Source organism: Odontesthes bonariensis, chromosome 3, assembly GCF_027942865.1.
Source record: "Odontesthes bonariensis isolate fOdoBon6 chromosome 3, fOdoBon6.hap1, whole genome shotgun sequence".
Classification (NCBI taxonomy): domain Eukaryota; kingdom Metazoa; phylum Chordata; class Actinopteri; order Atheriniformes; family Atherinopsidae; genus Odontesthes; species Odontesthes bonariensis.
This window is the reverse complement of record NC_134508.1, coordinates 20,737,164-20,754,683: the sequence shown is the minus strand read 5'-3', so window position 1 is coordinate 20,754,683 and position 17,520 is coordinate 20,737,164. Positions and strand designations below refer to the sequence as shown.

At 40.2% G+C, this 17,520-nt stretch overlaps 1 protein-coding gene across 3 annotated transcripts; it reads left to right on the top strand.

Annotated features, from left to right (window-relative positions):
• The first annotated feature begins 501 nt into the window (after positions 1–501).
• On the top strand, positions 502–16,123 carry os9 (OS9 endoplasmic reticulum lectin). Of its 3 annotated transcripts, none has more exons than XM_075460908.1 (15): positions 502–705; positions 1,116–1,298; positions 5,101–5,164; positions 5,244–5,320; positions 5,993–6,091; positions 9,702–9,903; positions 10,093–10,248; positions 10,362–10,477; positions 10,892–10,952; positions 11,123–11,202; positions 11,649–11,852; positions 11,950–12,145; positions 12,589–12,756; positions 13,151–13,260; positions 14,828–16,123. In XM_075460908.1, the coding sequence occupies exons 1-15, from the start codon at positions 556–558 to the stop codon at positions 14,963–14,965; spliced, it is 2,004 nt and encodes a 667-aa protein (XP_075317023.1). In that variant the 5' UTR covers positions 502–555; the 3' UTR covers positions 14,966–16,123. The 3 variants fall into 3 exon arrangements, with proteins under 3 accessions (XP_075317023.1, XP_075317022.1, XP_075317024.1); XM_075460907.1 differs by having other exon boundaries at positions 11,120–11,202; XM_075460909.1 differs by lacking the exon at positions 12,589–12,756 and having other exon boundaries at positions 11,120–11,202.
• Positions 16,124–17,520: the final 1,397 nt, after the last annotated feature.

Sequence of the window (17,520 nt, the reverse complement as noted above, 5' to 3'; positions counted from 1 at the left end):
TATCTGCCGCAATTTCCACAATGCCCAGACACAGCCTGAACTGATTTGATTATACCAATGTGAGCTTTGTTTCAGCTGATGTGTCACGTTTTGATTTAAGATGTAGGGGGTGGGGATGGGGGGGTGAAGATACTCCGACACTCTTCAAGAAACATAAGAAACATTCGGGTTTCCAACTAAGAAAATAATTCTCTTGATCATAATAATTTGGTAAACTTGGCTGGTGACATGCTTTATCCATCTGGCCAATCTCACAGATTTCTGCATGATTTGTCTTCTTCAGTGTATGTTTATTTTATGGCAAGAAAGTCGAGGACGTCTGGTGTTTACGTGAATTATTAATGTGTATTATAAATGCCGCCCATTCAATTTATGCCGGTGTGCGAAACCAACATGTCCCAGGACCAAAAAAAGAAAAAAATAATCTTTAATAGACACAAAAACTAGCCAATGATAAAGCAGTATTTCTCACGTTGACCAATAAGCGTCCTCCATGTCAGGCGTTCTGTGTTTTGTTGCCGTCAGACAAATGGGGGTTTGAGAAGAGGGTGAACGATGGCTGCCTCCTTGGTGCGATGGCTGAAGAGGTTGTACTTTTTAATGCTAATATGCCCTCTATGTGTTCCAGCCTTCTTGAATTTAGAAGAGCTCAATGAGATGAAATATGGGATTCAGATTCTTCCAGACCCCGTCATCTTGGGGCAGGTGAGTGTGGCTATTGGTGGACGCTAACGTGTAGCTACTTAGCTAGACTGTGGACTGCCGTTTGCTAGCTTTAAAATTCTTCGCTTATTGCCATTCAACTTAAATTAATTGCGAGTCTTACGAACAGCAGTGTTAGGAAGACGCACAATAAGTTTACAGATATTTTAAGAATGGTGTATAAAGATGAGTTAAGGTTAATACTGGAGTTGTTCCCAAGAGACGAGCGCAGCATGTTGTGACAGCCGTCACAACAACACGTTTCTCACTTGACGTTTGCACCTAACTGTCTGTTTTACACCAAAACCAGGTTGTCAACTATCTATTCTTAATTTTCTTACAGCTCGGATAACATATGTCACTGACGCTGTTAAGAGATACTGCAGCTTTCATGATAGTCTTCTTCTTATTAGACCAAGACAGAGGAAGTTATGATGGTGTCCAATAAGTATAAGCAACTCTACGAGTGTCGACTTCCAGCCCAGGCTATCCGGTTTCATCAGGATCCAGCTTCTGAACCGGACTCACAAGGGTACACTGGACCAGATGTCCCAGACCTGCTCAGGCCAATGCATAAAGCCCCATGTCTAGTAAAGGTGAGGTCTCAACTTATCTGTGTAATCAACTTGTCAAAAGCAGAATGAGAAGGAAAGAAAAAAGAGATCAAAATACTTCTGCTTTTTGCAATATTCATGTCATTCGGATGTGTTTTGAGAATTTCGATTTGACCGTTTTTAGCCAAAAGTCGTTAGCGGGGTGAAGTTGGTTTTATATTCGACATTCGCCTTTTTTCCGGCGGTGTAATTGTAATAGCGTCACGAAAACAGCACCAATTAGCCTCAGGATGATATGAATTTGCACAGAAAACTAAGACTAACATATCACAGGCTTGATCAACTCACCAAAGTAAGCCTGAAAGATCAGAGTAACCGCGCCGAATATACTTCGAAGTGAACTACGGCAGCCGGAGCGCTTAGGGACCATCGCAAAAGTGCAACGCCTTTTCTTTTTTTTTTAATAACTCACTGGATATACAACCAATGAACACCAAACCACTTCTGATGGGTTTGTGAACTCACTATAAAGATTTCACAGCATTTTAGTTTCCAGAAAAATCATTTTAGGTAGAACATTAACTCAGTGTGCATAGTTAATTCCATTTTAGACTTTTATTTTGTAATAGGTCTCTTGTTTTTAAAGATATCAACACCAAACCACTTCTGATGTGTTCCTGAACTCATTGTGTACTCCCCACACCCTTTATTATCAAGTAAAACCTTTTAATTTTTTTTAAAAAGGTATAAGTAATCACTGTATTTGATTCATTCAAATGTGTGGCTTTTATTTTGTAATAGCTCTTTTGTTTTTAAAGATATCAAAACCAAACCACTTCTTATGTGTTCATGAACTCATTGTGTACTTCCCACACCCTTTATTAACAAGGAAACCCTTTTTAATTTTTAAAAAAAGGCATAAGTAATCACTATATATGATTCAGTCATATTTATGGCTTTTATTTTGTAATAGCTCTCTTGTTTTTAAAGATATCAACACAAAACCTCTTCTGGTGTATTCACAAACTCATTGTGTACTCCCCACACCCTTTATTATCAAGGAAACCCTTTTTAATATTTAATGTCTTTTTTTTTAAATAAAATAAATATTATCCTGAGGTCTTCATGTGGTCGGATATAGAGTCCAGAATGAATTTAATCAAGCCAGTACCTTTCCGGAAATGTGTCTGCTGCAGCTGCCGCTTTAGACCGTGGTGAAGTTGGTTTGATATTGGTTTGAAAAAAAAGACACCTTATTTCCTTATTGTGAATATCTGTCGAATATCCAATATCAAACCAACTTCACCACGGTCTGTAGCGGCAGCTGCAGCAGACACATTTCCGGAAAGGTACTGGCTTGATTAAATTAATTCTGGACTCTATATCCGACCACATGAAGACCTCGGGACACTTCGGTTTGGGTTTAGGGACCCTCTACTCACTACCACGTTAGTGTTATGTTGTTTGGAGCTGTAGAAGAGGTATAAAAATAGCGTTTTGTAGCGGTGACATGATATGCCCCATTCACTTCCAGGCTAACGACTTTTGGCTAAAAACGGTCAAATCGAAATTCTCAAAACGCATTCGAATGACATGATTTTGATGTCAACCACAGATTCTATAATACTACAGATTCGCAACTCACGGTGCATTTCCGGTTTCCAACGAGGCGATTTTGGTTGCAGTTCCACCCTCTTTCCACGTGGGGCGCTCAATTTTGGAGACCAGAATGAATGGTGTCCTATGGAGCCATACGCCCTAGCGTGCCCTTATCTCAAGATATACTTTTTTCTCTAGTAATTCGAATGTTGTGTTCGAAAGAGGATGTTTAGAAAATACCCATGGCTGAGTTTTAGATTTTTAGAGCCACTCATTTGCTTAAAAAAAGGATTTTAAGTGTATATGACGTCATACATAGCTTACGACCGGAGATGCCGCTTTACGGCAACAATCCTACTTGTTGTTGGTCCACAGCCTATCTAGTATTATAGAATCTGTGGTTGGTCTCAAAGGCAGCAGCGTTTTCAAGGAAGAGCTGTAGTAAGAGAGAATATGTGGTAACATAAGCGGAAAAAGTCCATCTTAATTCTGTCGTCGCTTGGTATGGAGCCAGCCGTCAAGCGGTGCCTCTGGTCGTAATTCATTCTTTCGCTGGTCGACCAGCTGTCATTAGCACAATGCTAGCGCGTTGTGGACAACAAGAAGCCAACCTGTAAGAAATCAAAGGGATACATATACTCGTTCAGTAGATTTTTGACTTGAAACCCATGTTGAGCTCTCAGAAACTACATTCAAATCTGAGCGCTCTTGAGGAGACTTAGGTGAAACTGACCATTTGTAGCATCTAGCTCCATTGGGCCCCATTCATTCTGGTCTCCTCCGACGCTCCCAGTGGAATTCTGGTGGAACTGCAGCCAAAAAGCCGGTACAATGGGGCTTAAAGCTGCAGTCTGCAAGATTTGTTGTTGTCATACGTAAAGTCCTACTTTTTGGCATTTTAAGAGTTTACATGATCTATCAGAACGCTTGAAGTTGAAAACGGTGACCTCCGTAGTCGCAAAATGCAAGAAATGCTTATTTTTTAACTGAAAAATAAAAAGTTATTCAACTTCCTGTCCCGCCCCTTCAAAACACATGAGAACTCGTGCACGTAGACGTGCACGCCAGATGCGCCTACACGACTCCTCATTCATCAGCTCACCTGTCATTTGCGATCATGGAAGACACAGTAAGTAGACTAGCCCGTAATAAAGTTCAATAGTCCAGATAAATAAGCGTGGGGACGAGCCTACCTTGTATCGCGCGTGCACAATCGGTGATTGACAGGCAACAGAGCCCAGCTCGTAAACCTGATTGGTTACCTTTTACCGGTCCGGTCTGCAATTTTGTAAACAAACCTGCTGGCTTTGGAGGGACCTAGCGGGACATATAGGGGACCTAGAGAACTCTTTTTTTTTTTTTTTTGTATTGGGGTATTTAATGTACAACTTTCAGAATCCCCGGACAGTTCCAGGCATTATGCTTGAAAAAGAGTTGCAGACTGCAGCTTTAATAGTAAGTGGCAAGGCTGTTCGTTAAAATGGCTGTGTGTCAACTCAGCGTATGTACTCCCAACATCCCGTAAATTGATCTTAAGTGCATTTTACGCCGGATTATCCCTTTAAACCGTGTTTGTAAAAAAATGTGAAGCGCCCATAAATTAATTTTGAATGAGTGAATGGGTCCTCCTGACTTCGACTGTTATTTTGATAAATCTAATTAAACAAAGTAATTTATTTATTTTTGGTTTGGGAGAAGCGGGGTGAGGAGGCACACGTCTTTTTGTTCCTGGTTTAGCTTTGAGTCGGGTTAATATTTCTAAAATGGTGAGCTTCATTTCCTCATTAGTATTGTGCCACTCTTTTGGATATATTTGCCTTCTGCTCCGAAAATTCTGACAAAACATGGTCGTTCCCAAACACATAGAAATGGTCTTCTTTCCGCTGTGTTTCCTCCCCATCTTGTTGCACGGCCAAAGCAAAGATAATGAAGGTGGGAGGTGTTAGTAATATGATAGAAATGCGTTCCTTATCCTAGTGACCCCTGACGTACTCACTATTTGCTTCCTCATAAGTTGATGTAAGGTTGTATTAAAGCAAAGCTTTAAGGAAAGGAAGGAAGGAAGGAAGGAAGGGGTCTTAGTGAACAGAACAGTGTAAAGTTAAAAAGCGTTTGATCGAAACGGGGGGGGTTGTACAGTAATTTTGACTGAATGAAAGTCGAACAGGATCATATATTATACTGAAGACGACGTTAAACAATTAGCCGAAATGATAGGTTGTTGTTTGCTGTCTGTTTCCTGCAGACTAAGGACTGGTGGACGTATGAGTTTTGTCATGGTCAACATATCAGACAGTATCACCTTGAAGGTGAGAGTTTCCCTCTGTTTTTAACCACCACTATGTTTTCCTTTCGACTTGTTTGTGACTGATATTCTTTTCTTTTCAGACACAGAAATCAAAGGGGACATTCTCTTCCTTGGTTATTATGAGTCTGAATTTGACTGGAGCAACGAAACGGCAAAGGTAAAGACACCTCTGTTGTGATTGTATATGCTTTCTTTTTAATCCCATGTTTTTTCAGTGCATTTGAAAAATGACTAATGGTCCAATTGTATAGTTGTATAATATGAGCTAAACCCATTTGCTTTCATGTGACAGTGGGAAGTATGTGGCTGAATGTGTTGTTTGATTATTGAAATATTCAGTGAATAAATCCATGTCAATTTCAGGGTGTGATATGGAAAAATATTTAAATTTACTTTGATTTACAACACATCAGTCACCTATTCTAAGAAATTTATGCTGACATAACAACCCACATTATTTCCTCAGCTGCATTTGTCTTTTGTATGAAACATGAAGCAGCTGGGAGTTTTTTGGCAACAGAAAAAAGATTAATTATCGAAGAATTATAGTTTTGCCCTTTAAAATCAGACACTGTTAAATCCCAGTGAACGTAAATGTTCCAGAAATGTGTGTGCGTGCATATAACTGAAAGTCATGCTATCAAACACAGCAGTCCTGTCTGTTTAATGATTTTGGAGCCAGCAGTCAGTTCGGCTTTTTTTTACAGTGTTGCATTTATATTGTTTGTGTGTTTTGTGATTAATCATCCGACGTACAAGAAGCCGAAATTCATAATTGTCCAAGAATGTAACCAGGCGGTTCGATTAAAACATCTTTTCCGTTCTGCAGGCCTCCAAACAGCACAAGTTGAAACGATACCACAGCCAGGCCTATGTAAATGGCTCTAAGTGCGACCTAAATGGAAATCCTAGAGAGGCTGAAGTTCGGGTGAGACATTTTAAATTGAGGTGACATTTGTATCCCACATGGCCTGAGTGAGTTTGTCTGTTTGCTTAGGTTAAGGTTCTAGTTTCTAAACTCCAGACCCAGATGTGTTTTTATTGCAGAATATGTAAAAACGTTTTTGTTTCTTTGACTGTTAATGTCTGCTTATTTTTTATAATCGGGCATTAAAAGGTTTGCCATCTCCAAACATATTACTACTCCAACCTATTTTAACTTGTCCTGTTTGTGGGGTAGGGTGGGAGAGATTCAGTTACCTAGAACATGACATCGAACGGGTACCTGCTCTGTACTCCTAATTAGGGTACCAAAAGAAATAGAAAATGATGGTGCCTGTGTCAGTTAACGATTGGTACAACCCAGGTAACTGTTTGAAAGATGCGGCCCATAGAAAACCGAGCCTCCTACTCCAAGAACTGAACTGAATAGGAATAGGCAAGAGCCCCTCTATACTAGCTAGTAATAGAAATATCACAGTATAGGAAAGGGAATTTGATGACTATAATTATACAAATATAAAAGAAAAACAATGTTTTTGTGTCTATCTCAGGGCTAAACATTGATTTGGTTATCTCTGACATGGTCTTGTGTGAAAGTCATGTTAGTCACTGAATGAACAAATCAGAAACGAACGAACTTGACGAACCAATATCAGACAGCATAGTCTGATATTGGTTCATCAGACCTATGTTTACAATTCAAAACCCGTGTGACATCTTTTTCTGCTGCCGCATGTGAATTTAGAAATTAATTGATTTCTTCAGCATGTTTGGCCTTGTGCTTCTTGACTAAGTTGGAGAACTTTTTCTTAAACGTCAGCGTATTTTGCCAGTGGGTCCTAACTCAAAACTTTCACTTAAGGTATTCAGGGGGATATCTGGCATTAATGTGGTTAACAAGTAATGTGCCTCTTCCCCTGACTACGATCCATGTGTTCAAACCGCCTTATGCCAGTTAACAAAGCGAACAGGATTCAGCATGGTGGTGGGGCATCCTGTCGGATATTTGAAATCTGAGAGTGTTAATGGTTTATGAAAAATGTTGTCATCAGTTATTATTAATGGTGCAGATATCCATTCAGATTTATCTTCTTCTTCATCTGTCCCTGCTTAAAAAGGCCACTCTGTGACCTCACTTTTGCTCCTCCACTGGCGATTTTTCTCAAAAGCCTTTCAATTCTCTCTCTTCCTCTTACCACTCATCTAAACTTTGCCCTATATGTATTTAAAAAACATATATATATTTTCTCAAAAGAAATTGCAGCAACAATTACCGTTATAATAATCACTTTTGTACATCAGGATCTAAAAAATCTTAAATGAGTCAATGCTGTCTGTGACGTGAAGGATTTCAGACTTCCTGTAATGCTATTTTTAAAGCCCTGTTACTTGCTAACCTTGTTAGGCCTTAATTGACTCATTTGGATTTGCAAAGCAGAGGAAGAACTGTAACGTTGTCAGGAGATGATGGTCCCAGAGAAGTTAAATCCCCTGATTCTTCAGACATTGTAACTCTCAACAACCTTTTGGCTCCTTTAAAACAATTTGGACGGTCTAAAAATACAGCAATGCTCCTGCGAAATTGTCCTGGTAAAGCCTTACCTGAGGCTGAGGGTAGGGCTGTCGCGATAACCGCAAAATGCAATCACCGCGGTGCTGAGAGGACCTCCGCGGTGCGTGTCCAGGCCACCGCCACCACCGCCCACCGCACGCCCGCTTGCACGCGCAGAACAACTCGAGAAACTAAAAGAGTTTTTAAGACTGCACAGTAGATACAAAGCGACTGACAGAACTGATACTTTTTTAAAGCCAGCACAGTAATAATGATACATTGTATATTCCCCGCAAGGCAGGACAAACACATTAACACAGCTAGGTGCCGCGTTTCTGTCGTCATCTTTGCATGTAGGCACCGCACACGCACACACGTCTGCATGCTACTCGTTGTGGTCTCATTCTCCCTCGGCAGCTGATATTACAAGAATATGCCTACTCAGTGTCGTAGCAATAGAAGTTAAAATAAAATGCAGTGGCCTACCTTTATCTCGGCTTTACTCCTCTGCCTAGTCCGGACACTTTATGGCTTTGAATCTTCCCTTATTATCCATGTTTAACGTTGTAAATGCGACCGTCTAATATCAACAATGATGATGATGATGATGATGATAGTAATTTATTTCAGACAAAACATTTCACCGATCAGTGCCAAGTAAACACAAAGTACATAATAAATTATAAATAAATTTCTTTAAGACACATCACATCGGTGATTATGAGTCTGAAAAGGAGTATGATGAAGTATAACTTATATAATCATACCCCTTTTCCAGTAGTAATTTATCACATTATTTTCAGTTTCCAATATCCTTTCTGATAACATGAAATAAGAATTATAGTTTCTCTGAAGATGAAAGTACTACATACACACACATATACATATGTACATGTTCACCTATACATACACCTATACACACATACATACATACACCCATATACACACCTGTCTGCTTATATACGAAAATAATACACAACTATTTACAGACCTATATACATTTACCCACACATGCACAGACCTGCACACACTTGCTGAAATCATACATAGTTTTAATTCCCAGCCAGGATCATCCCCCTTGTTCTTCCTTATACCTTTGAATAATAACCATTTTGAGACCTTTCTTAAAATAGCTCATGCTTGGACTTTGCTTCAGCTCTTTAGAGAGTTTATTCCAGGTCTTCACACCAACACCAGAAATGCACATTCTTTTCATTGTTGTGAAAAGTAGCTTCCACAGAACCACAGCTTGGTGTGCACATTTGCTGTTGGGAAATACCTGATCATTTCAACAAAACTGTGTAGGTGAAACTATTAAAAAAAAAAAAAAAAAAAAAAGTTTAAAAAATGTGCCGGAGTTGGTTGGTCGGCGGCAGTCTGTTTAAAACAAAAACTGTATCCCGGACACGTGAGCTCAACTGCTGCACTGATCTGCTTCGTTTTTCTCCGTCATTCCTAAACGAAACGTGCGTAGGTCTGCAACAATGTTGATATTTGCCATGTGGCACTGGCAACAATGTTGCAGAACTGGGGTATGCGCTGCTTGATCTCCGCTATGTTGGTCTGTGAGCGAGTAAATGACAGGCAAAGCAAAGTGAAATGTCAGAATCGCTGGGGAAAAAAGCCGGATTATGCGCTCGATTTTCATCTAACATTGCATGTCGTGGAAAGTAGCCTAATGAACAAAAATGCGATATCACCGCATACCGCGCTGTTGAGCGGCTATGAGTCACCGCGGTGGGAATTCCCTCACCGCGACAGCCCTAGCTGAGGGGTGGAAATATTCTGCTTTGGGTTTGTGTAGCAGCCAGTGGCACAGGAAACATGCACAGAGGGAACAACAGGTTTCACTAAATATGACTGAAAATGACTGAATATCTTGGGACAAAAACTTGGGACAAGAATCAATTTGTAGTTTGCTCCAAAGTGTTTTTCAACTTGCAGAAGAAAGCTTATGTAGGACTTATTGGGTCTCCATTCGTTTGCACGTTTGAATTTGTGCGTTCGAGAGAGTAAACATGACTCTCTGCTCCATTATTTCCAGTTTGTGTGTGAAGAAGGCTCGGTTGACTACATCGCCCGTGTAGACGAGCCTCAGTCGTGTCGCTATGTGCTGACGATTCACACCAGTCGCACCTGCCAGCATCCATTCCTGCGACCACCATCCACTGCCAAGCCGCAGAGTATCGTGTGCCAGCCAGCACTAAGTGCCCAACAGTACATGGATTACGTCAAGGCTCAAGTCTGTAAGTGAACAATGTGATGAAGGTAACAGTGTCGCAGCAACTGGAGAGCATCTCTCCTACTGACTTTGGTGTTATTTCCTGTTCAAGCAGGGCTTAATGGTGGGAAAGTTGTACCTAAACCAACAAGAAATGTGTGATTTTTCTTCTGTCTCTCTGTCCTTTCTTCTTCCAATCTTCCTCTTTTCCCAGCGGACACGAAGCGCAAAGTGGAGCAGATCTCAGAGGAGCTGAAGAGCCTCGATGAGATGTTAGCTGGTAATGAAGGGGCAGATGGAACAGTGGAAGTAACAGCAGAGGAGGCTTCGGCTTCACCCAGCAATGAACCAGACCAGGCACACCAAAAAGGTGCATTTTCCTACACGTAATGACACTCAAATCCTTTCTCACCCATATACAGTGTTTACCTCTGTACGGAAGGTGTAAAGCTTTTCTGTTCTGCTGTTTGTTTGCTCAAACAGATGATGCTGTTGTGTCCGAGGATACAGAGTCGGAAGAGACGGAAGACTCTGCCTTCTGGGAAGGAGTCACAAAGCCGGGAAATGCAAAAACAGCAGCCTCTCAACAGGAAAACGAGGTGTTGAAATTTATCTTGGAAGTAGATCTCAAAATGAAAGATGTCCTGCGTGATGAATGAAAGCCGACTCGGAGAACTAGATGATTTCATTCTTTAAGGAAAAAAAAACAAAAAAACGAGCTTACTCGGCTGCACAGTGTTAATCATAAAAACTGTTAAGAATTCACCTACACTAACACATTCTAATTGGGATTGTATTGAGCCATTAGTGAATAGTTTAATCATTGTTCAGATATTGTCATTCATCCAGGTTGGATGTTTTTTCCTGTCTCTTTGCATGTAAAATTTCCTTTTCAAATTGGTCTGTGTGAAAAGGTTCGCTCCAGTCACTATCCTCCAGTGAGGAGGATACCAGAGGGTATCGTTTGTCCCTCTCCATTTCACAACCCTAACTTGATTTTCTTTTCCTGTCAGGCAGCAGATGGTAGCTATAACTCGCCAGAAGATAATGAAGTCACAGATGATGGCGACGAAGGTACTGCTGCACAACATGCCATTTATCATCATTCAAGTCACTGTTTTACAATATTAATTGGACCAGTAGAGTATTTTATTTTCTGTCTTGATTTGTGAACCATTAGTCTAAACGTTAGTCCTCTTGTTGTTATGCATTATTGATCTTCTTTTTGTTGTTCGCTTTAGTAGAAAAATTCAACTTTAAGATCATCACTGACCCAGCAGATCTGATGAAATTTGTACAACACCTTAAGGAGAGCAACAGGAAGGTCAGTGTTTGTCCATATCTGTTTTTCACCGGGGACTTTTCTCTGCGTTTAGACAATGTAAATGAGAAAAAGAAGAATGAAAACGGTAAAGATCTAACAAACTTTCGCCAAAGTTCTAAAAGACGTTACTCAACAGCTGTTTCTGGTCTGAGCGAGCAAGCAAACATATGTGACTGATCAGCATCTTCGCAGATAATGATTTGACATTCCAGAGATCAGATCAATTCTTGAAGAGGTTTTTGCCTTTTGTCAGCCCGTGGAAACGTGTCCAGTTCACATTCCCTTTTTTTTTTTTTTTTTTTTTTCAGCTTTTCAAAAGACCAAAAGGTTCTTCATTAGTAACTCATCAAATTCTTACCCCTTTCTTGCCTCATGGAGTAGATGTGCTTTTCTTTAGAGTGCATTGGTATCCTAATCATTGTTTCTCTTTTTCATTTGTTTTGTAGAAGGAACAAAACCGAGCTAAAAGTGTCGAAGAGAGAGCAACGAGCAGCATGCAAACGCATGAGAAGCAGAGAGAGGAGAAGGACGAAGATGAAAGGCTGTTAGAGGAGTTTGAGGATGAGATGGCTGACCTCTCTGTTCCTTCTGAGAAGATGGAGGAGATAAAGGAGGAGATGCAGAAGGAGTTTGACAACATCATAGATGAGGTTTCAGACGAGAGACAATATGTCAAGAGGTCATATCTGTTGTAGTGTTAACAACAACAAATGGCTTAAATATGACTGTCTTCTGTCCGTGTCGTAGGCCCAGCAGGAATTGGAGACAGAGGGTCTGAAAGGGGAGTTTGACCGCACTCAGGCAACACAGACACTGGAGACGACACTGGATAAGCTACTCGATCATCTGGAGGAGAATGACGCTCAAGACCCAGAGCAACAAACGGGCCAAAGAGCCAACGACCCGACCAGGGGCAGCCCCAGCCTGGCTCCCAAGCAACCAGGTAACCAGGCAACCGGTCCCACCCAGAGTCACGTGCATGTCCATTCGCTCTGTGCCATCGTCGCACGTCATTTATGTGTCCAGTAGCTGTTTCTAGTGACATCCTTCATCTCGGAAGACACGCACTCATTCATGGAGTTTAATGCAAACAAAAATAAGAGACCTTGTTACCAAATTGAAGTAATTTGGTCAGTTGGTGGTCTTTTCCTCTGCTGCCACTGATGTAACTGTGGGTGACTTTATTTTCATTAGTCTAATTAAAAACTGAAATGACTGAAGTCAGACATAGTACCGTAACAGTTCAAAGCTGCTGTCTATTTAAAAAAAAAAAAAAAAAAAAAAAAGTGATTTTTGGATGGCACCTATCGCCTCCATCCTGTGACCCTGCTGATGGGTTTCTAGGTAAATTGTCTTGTTTGTCCCTCTTTTGTCTCGTCACCCCAGACCAAGCAGCTGATGACCACGTTAAGATCAAAATTACTAAGTATAAGACAGGCAGCAGCCCCGATGGGGAGGTCAAAATTCAGGAGATGGGCGAAGGAGACCCCCAGTGGCAGCACATAAAGGACGTGGTTAAAGAACAGCTAGAGAAGGCAGGACTGAAGGCCGAAGGTATGAAGGGGGAGTGACCGCAACACTCGCAGCCTATTCTCTTCTCCATTTCTTATCTCGACCTCTTCTCTTCCCATCTTATCAAAAAGTATGCACATCTTAGATATTTCTACAAAAGGTTTAGTCATCAAAAAGGCACTGATATCCATCTCTGCTAAAATGAAGACACACAAGTTTTTAAACATCACGAGGTTAAGATCACCTGAAAGACGGATGGAGAGGGGGGTGTCATTCATGTCTGTTCTTTATTTTCATCCTCTATTGCTTTGCATAATACATTTCGGTCTGATTAACACATGACACAATTTTCTTTCTGTTTTTGTAACTTGGGTGTTTGTGTTTAAACGTTAAGCACTCTGTTTCCCCTGTTTTTTTTATTTATTTTTTTATTTAGGTAAGATCGAGGTGAAGATCTTAACGCGAAAGAATGCAGAGGAATCAGGGGATCAGTGGCTGACTGAGGAAGATACAAAGTCCTTCAGGGAACTACTCATAAATCTCCTGGTAATTTAAGCACTCATAAGGACTTTTTATTGGGTTTGTTTGAATTCCTCTAAGAAATAATGATTGTGAAGTCAGGATCACATATAAATTACGTATAAATTCAAGGTAAATGCCGCTCTCCCAACAGACTCTTATCTCTGGCAGCTGGTTGGAGGAACACAAGGATCTTTGTTTTTTAATCTAAATCATCTAGTGCTGTCCACAGGTTTGGACTTGTCTGACTTTATGAATGGATAACCCGTAAGATATTCCAAAATGGGAGACACTTGGATATGAATATGTTTAACAGGGTTAGTAGGTTATCACAGTTTAGTTGAGGTTTTCTTCAACTTCAACTGTCTTTTTTTTTTTTTTTTTTTTTTTTTAATGAGATAAAGCATTAACCCAAAGTAAAGGGGGGGCACTGTGTTGTATAACTCAACAAGCAATAAACTGTTTGGCGTACGTCTCCTGAACTCAAAGTTCTCAGTTGTGTGCATGAGTTCGGGCTGTCAGAACTCTAACCTCCATTGGGCACAGCGGTTTAGAGTCTGTTTGTTTTTCTTCGGCCACTCTTTTTCTCATATCACTTCAGATTCTGTGATACCTTTAGGTTTTTGTGTGCACACAGCATGTCCTACATCAGTGATGCTGCTTTTAAAAGACTTTGAAAACCAATATGAAAGCTTTTGTTTCTTAAAGCAGTTCATGATTGATTTTGAGGTCTGATTTGGATTGTTTTATTGATGTTAAACAACGTGTGCTCAGATTTAGCCTCTTGACTCGCTGATATTTGCTTCTAGATTCTTTTATCTTTACTTGTATCCCTTCTGCAATGGATTCAGTGCCACCGGCTGCCACACACACACAAAGCAGATATTTACATGCCCACACTGAAGAGTTGGCGAGGCCTTTTTTAAACATTTTTTAAACGCTGCTCTTTTTGTTCCTCAAAACATATCTTTGGTGATTGATGCCAGTGAGTTTAAACTTAATCTGTCCACAAGACCCGCTGTGACTCAGTGAAACGCAGCAGTCACGCAGTCAGATTTTGGATCTGGATCACTTCACTGACCTGTAAACATGAAGTTTTTTTTCTACAGTTTTCTTGCTCCTCTTAATCTTGTCTAGATGTCGGTAGTTCACCTTTACTGCTTTGTATCAATGGCGTTTCATTCATTGGAAACTGACAGCTGGAAAGCCTTTGAAATCTCTTTTATAACCTCCCATCACTTTGAGGACATCAGTTGGCCTTATGTTCAGATCCTTAGTGGGAGTTTTTTAGAAAGGTCTGAAGAGGGTTGAAAGAGTCATCAGCTGACAATTCCTACTCGTCTACAAGTCCTAATGAGTCAATCAAAGCTTATGAAGTTAATGAAGATCTGAGACTTCACTTGTAAACCTGTAATTGAGTATGAAGTGTTATGTGTTTTGTGACCGCTGTCAGCAGATTAACGCGATGACTTTAAGTCAGTTCCTTTATGAGGAACAGTTTTCACTTCGTCAGCAATTGAAATTACATCAGACCTGAAAGATCACGGTTGTTTTTTTTGTTTTTCTGAAACGCTCTGTGTTTTCACCCCCGCAGACTGGAGGAACTGAAGAAGTTTACAAAGAGCAAAAGAGACAGCAGGAGCTGGAGAACAACTATAGATTTGTGTGGGGAGAGAACCAAGAGGAGTCCCAGTCATCCAGCACATCTGACTCAGACGATGTGGACATATGATCTCACGCAGTACTTTTCACTGCGACTATTGTGATGTTGAACTCCTGTGGAGACCTGTAGGGAGATGGACTCTGAGCTGTTGTCACAGTTAAAAAAAAAAAAAAAAAACAAAGACAGCCCACTTGATTGAATTATTGCTATTAAGCCTGGCAGATAATATCAGCTCAGCTGTTTGCACATTCAGTGTCAGTGTGTCTTGAAAAGGCAATAATGTAGGTGTCTCTGATGGGAACTGTTCATATGTTGCATGACGAAACCACATGTCAACTGTACCTGCGCAGTTGAAGGAAGTTATGCATTTCCTCCTTTTAGATGGGATTCAGATTTGATAAACGGCTGAAATAGCCGAGTGATATTCCAGTGAGTGCATTTTTCAGAAGCATTTTCCACTTTTACCAAACATTTCCATTTAGTTCTGAAGTCGTCGACAGCACACACTTGAACGCAATGTTTCCATTGACAAAGTCCTTTACCTGTAAAATGACTTGGAAGAGGAACTTTTTTTTTTTACCTCAACAAACTGAATGAAGTGTCTGCACACGTTGCTGCACGGATTTTTCCCAAAAATGTATTCTTATGTCTGAAAATGAAGTCCAAATTACTCGAGGCTTTAAAATTCCACTTCTCGCTGGTTTTTGAAACTCTCCGACACACTTTTGTTCAGTAAAAAAGTTACGTGCACACACAACTTTGGATTCCACAATGATTAGCGCACACGCCGAGCCACTATACATTAAAAAAAAAAAAAAGATTTTGTAAACTCAAGAGTTTATTCATTGTTTCCTGAAGATTTAGTTTTGTTTGTGAGGTAGTCACACACTGTTAAAGGAATTCCAAATGCTTAAAGGCGTACAGTAAGTCTTTCAAGCGTGTATTTAGTTTGTTTTTTGACAAGAAAATGTAATTTACTTTGATTTAGCAAAGTAAAACAAACGCAGCTTCCAAGTCAATCAGATCCAGCATACCAATTATATGAATGCTCACGAAACCCTTCAGACATGTATATAAAGGGCTTAGTTTGTATAGTTTGTGAATAACTGTTGCTACTTGGAGCTGAATATGTACATAATTATTGTGTCAATATGTTTTTGAATTAATTTGTTGTATGTGAGCGCAGCTTAAATGAGGAGCTACCTGACTAAATATGTTTCAAATATCTGACTGCCTAGTGTGTTACGTAAATGCAACTTTTACATTCGCCATCTGCACTGTTGAAACACAAAAGAAGCCTTCAGGTGCTGGGTGTGTCTATTTGCTTCATCAACTGAATTTGCATCCACTCCCAGCAGTTTGCCTGGCCTGACCAACCAGTTACCTCAGTAAGAATGGCTGTTCCAGAGTAATTAAAGGATACTGAGCTCATCGAGCCCCATTTATTCATTCATGAGCAGATCATTAGCTTCTACATAACCGCAAACACAATTGAAAGAGGAGCCAGGCAAATTTGTGATACAAGCCTCAGCTCCAACATGTTGTTTGAAGAGGGACACTGACCGTTATTAAATCTGCAGCATGTTCCAAACAACCAAAAAGGTCCCTTAACACTCTATTCTGTATTTCAATGGGGATACAGTACCGCATTAGGGACACTATTGCCTGATAATATTCAGAAATGTCCATCTTATAGGTCTGTGATTCACTCTACATCTGACACCCATTCCTCTGTACTCACGGATGAGGCCACGACCAACATTACACTCTACCTTCATTTTGATCTGAACTACACACGACAAAGTTTTGTGACTGTGTCTTTAATGCAGTCGTCTTGATAAAATCTGTTCCTGGACAGAGAGACATGTAAATACCAGCCAAAGTACAGAAAACTCCCTTTGCGGTTTGTCATGCTGTAGTAGATGTATCAAGGACCACATTTGTTTATGGTAACGCACACATTGACTCCCAAGGTGGGCACAATATCAGTGTTACCAAAATGTTATCAATGAAGTTCTGAGTTCAGCGTTAGTTGGTAGATACCGGGGCCGTGTAACTTTCTAACTCGCAGATCAGAGACATGTATACGTATAACTGTCTGTTGGAAATCCCATCTTAACTGGTCAGCATGTTAATTGTGGGATCTAATATAAAAAATGTAGTCACATTTGGAGAGCCCAACATAATGTACAAACAAAGGGCATGTATGTATGTGCATATGTATTTATTTAATTGTATGTTTCAGACATATTTCAATGAGAAATCCAAAGTTGTTTTGTTCGTGAAGATGTATAAAGGAAGGGTTGGTTGGCAGGCGACAAGTAGTTAGTATTCAGGATTTATAAAAATACAAAGTAAGATTCCTAAAGTTTGTCAGGATTTATCTCTGTAGGACCAAATTGGGGGGCTCATACCTCTATCTTGTGCTTTAGATAGGATGTTTACATTTGTAAGCCCCAGGTGACTAACCTTTAAGACTTTAAAAAAAATGGGCACTGTTCTGTTCCTTCTTGTAACAGCAATATGTAAAAACCCTGAAACGTACTCTTAATTGCAATTTGTTTTAATATAGTTTTCATTTGTGAAAAAATAAGATACTTCTGGTCATTATTCAACTTATTATC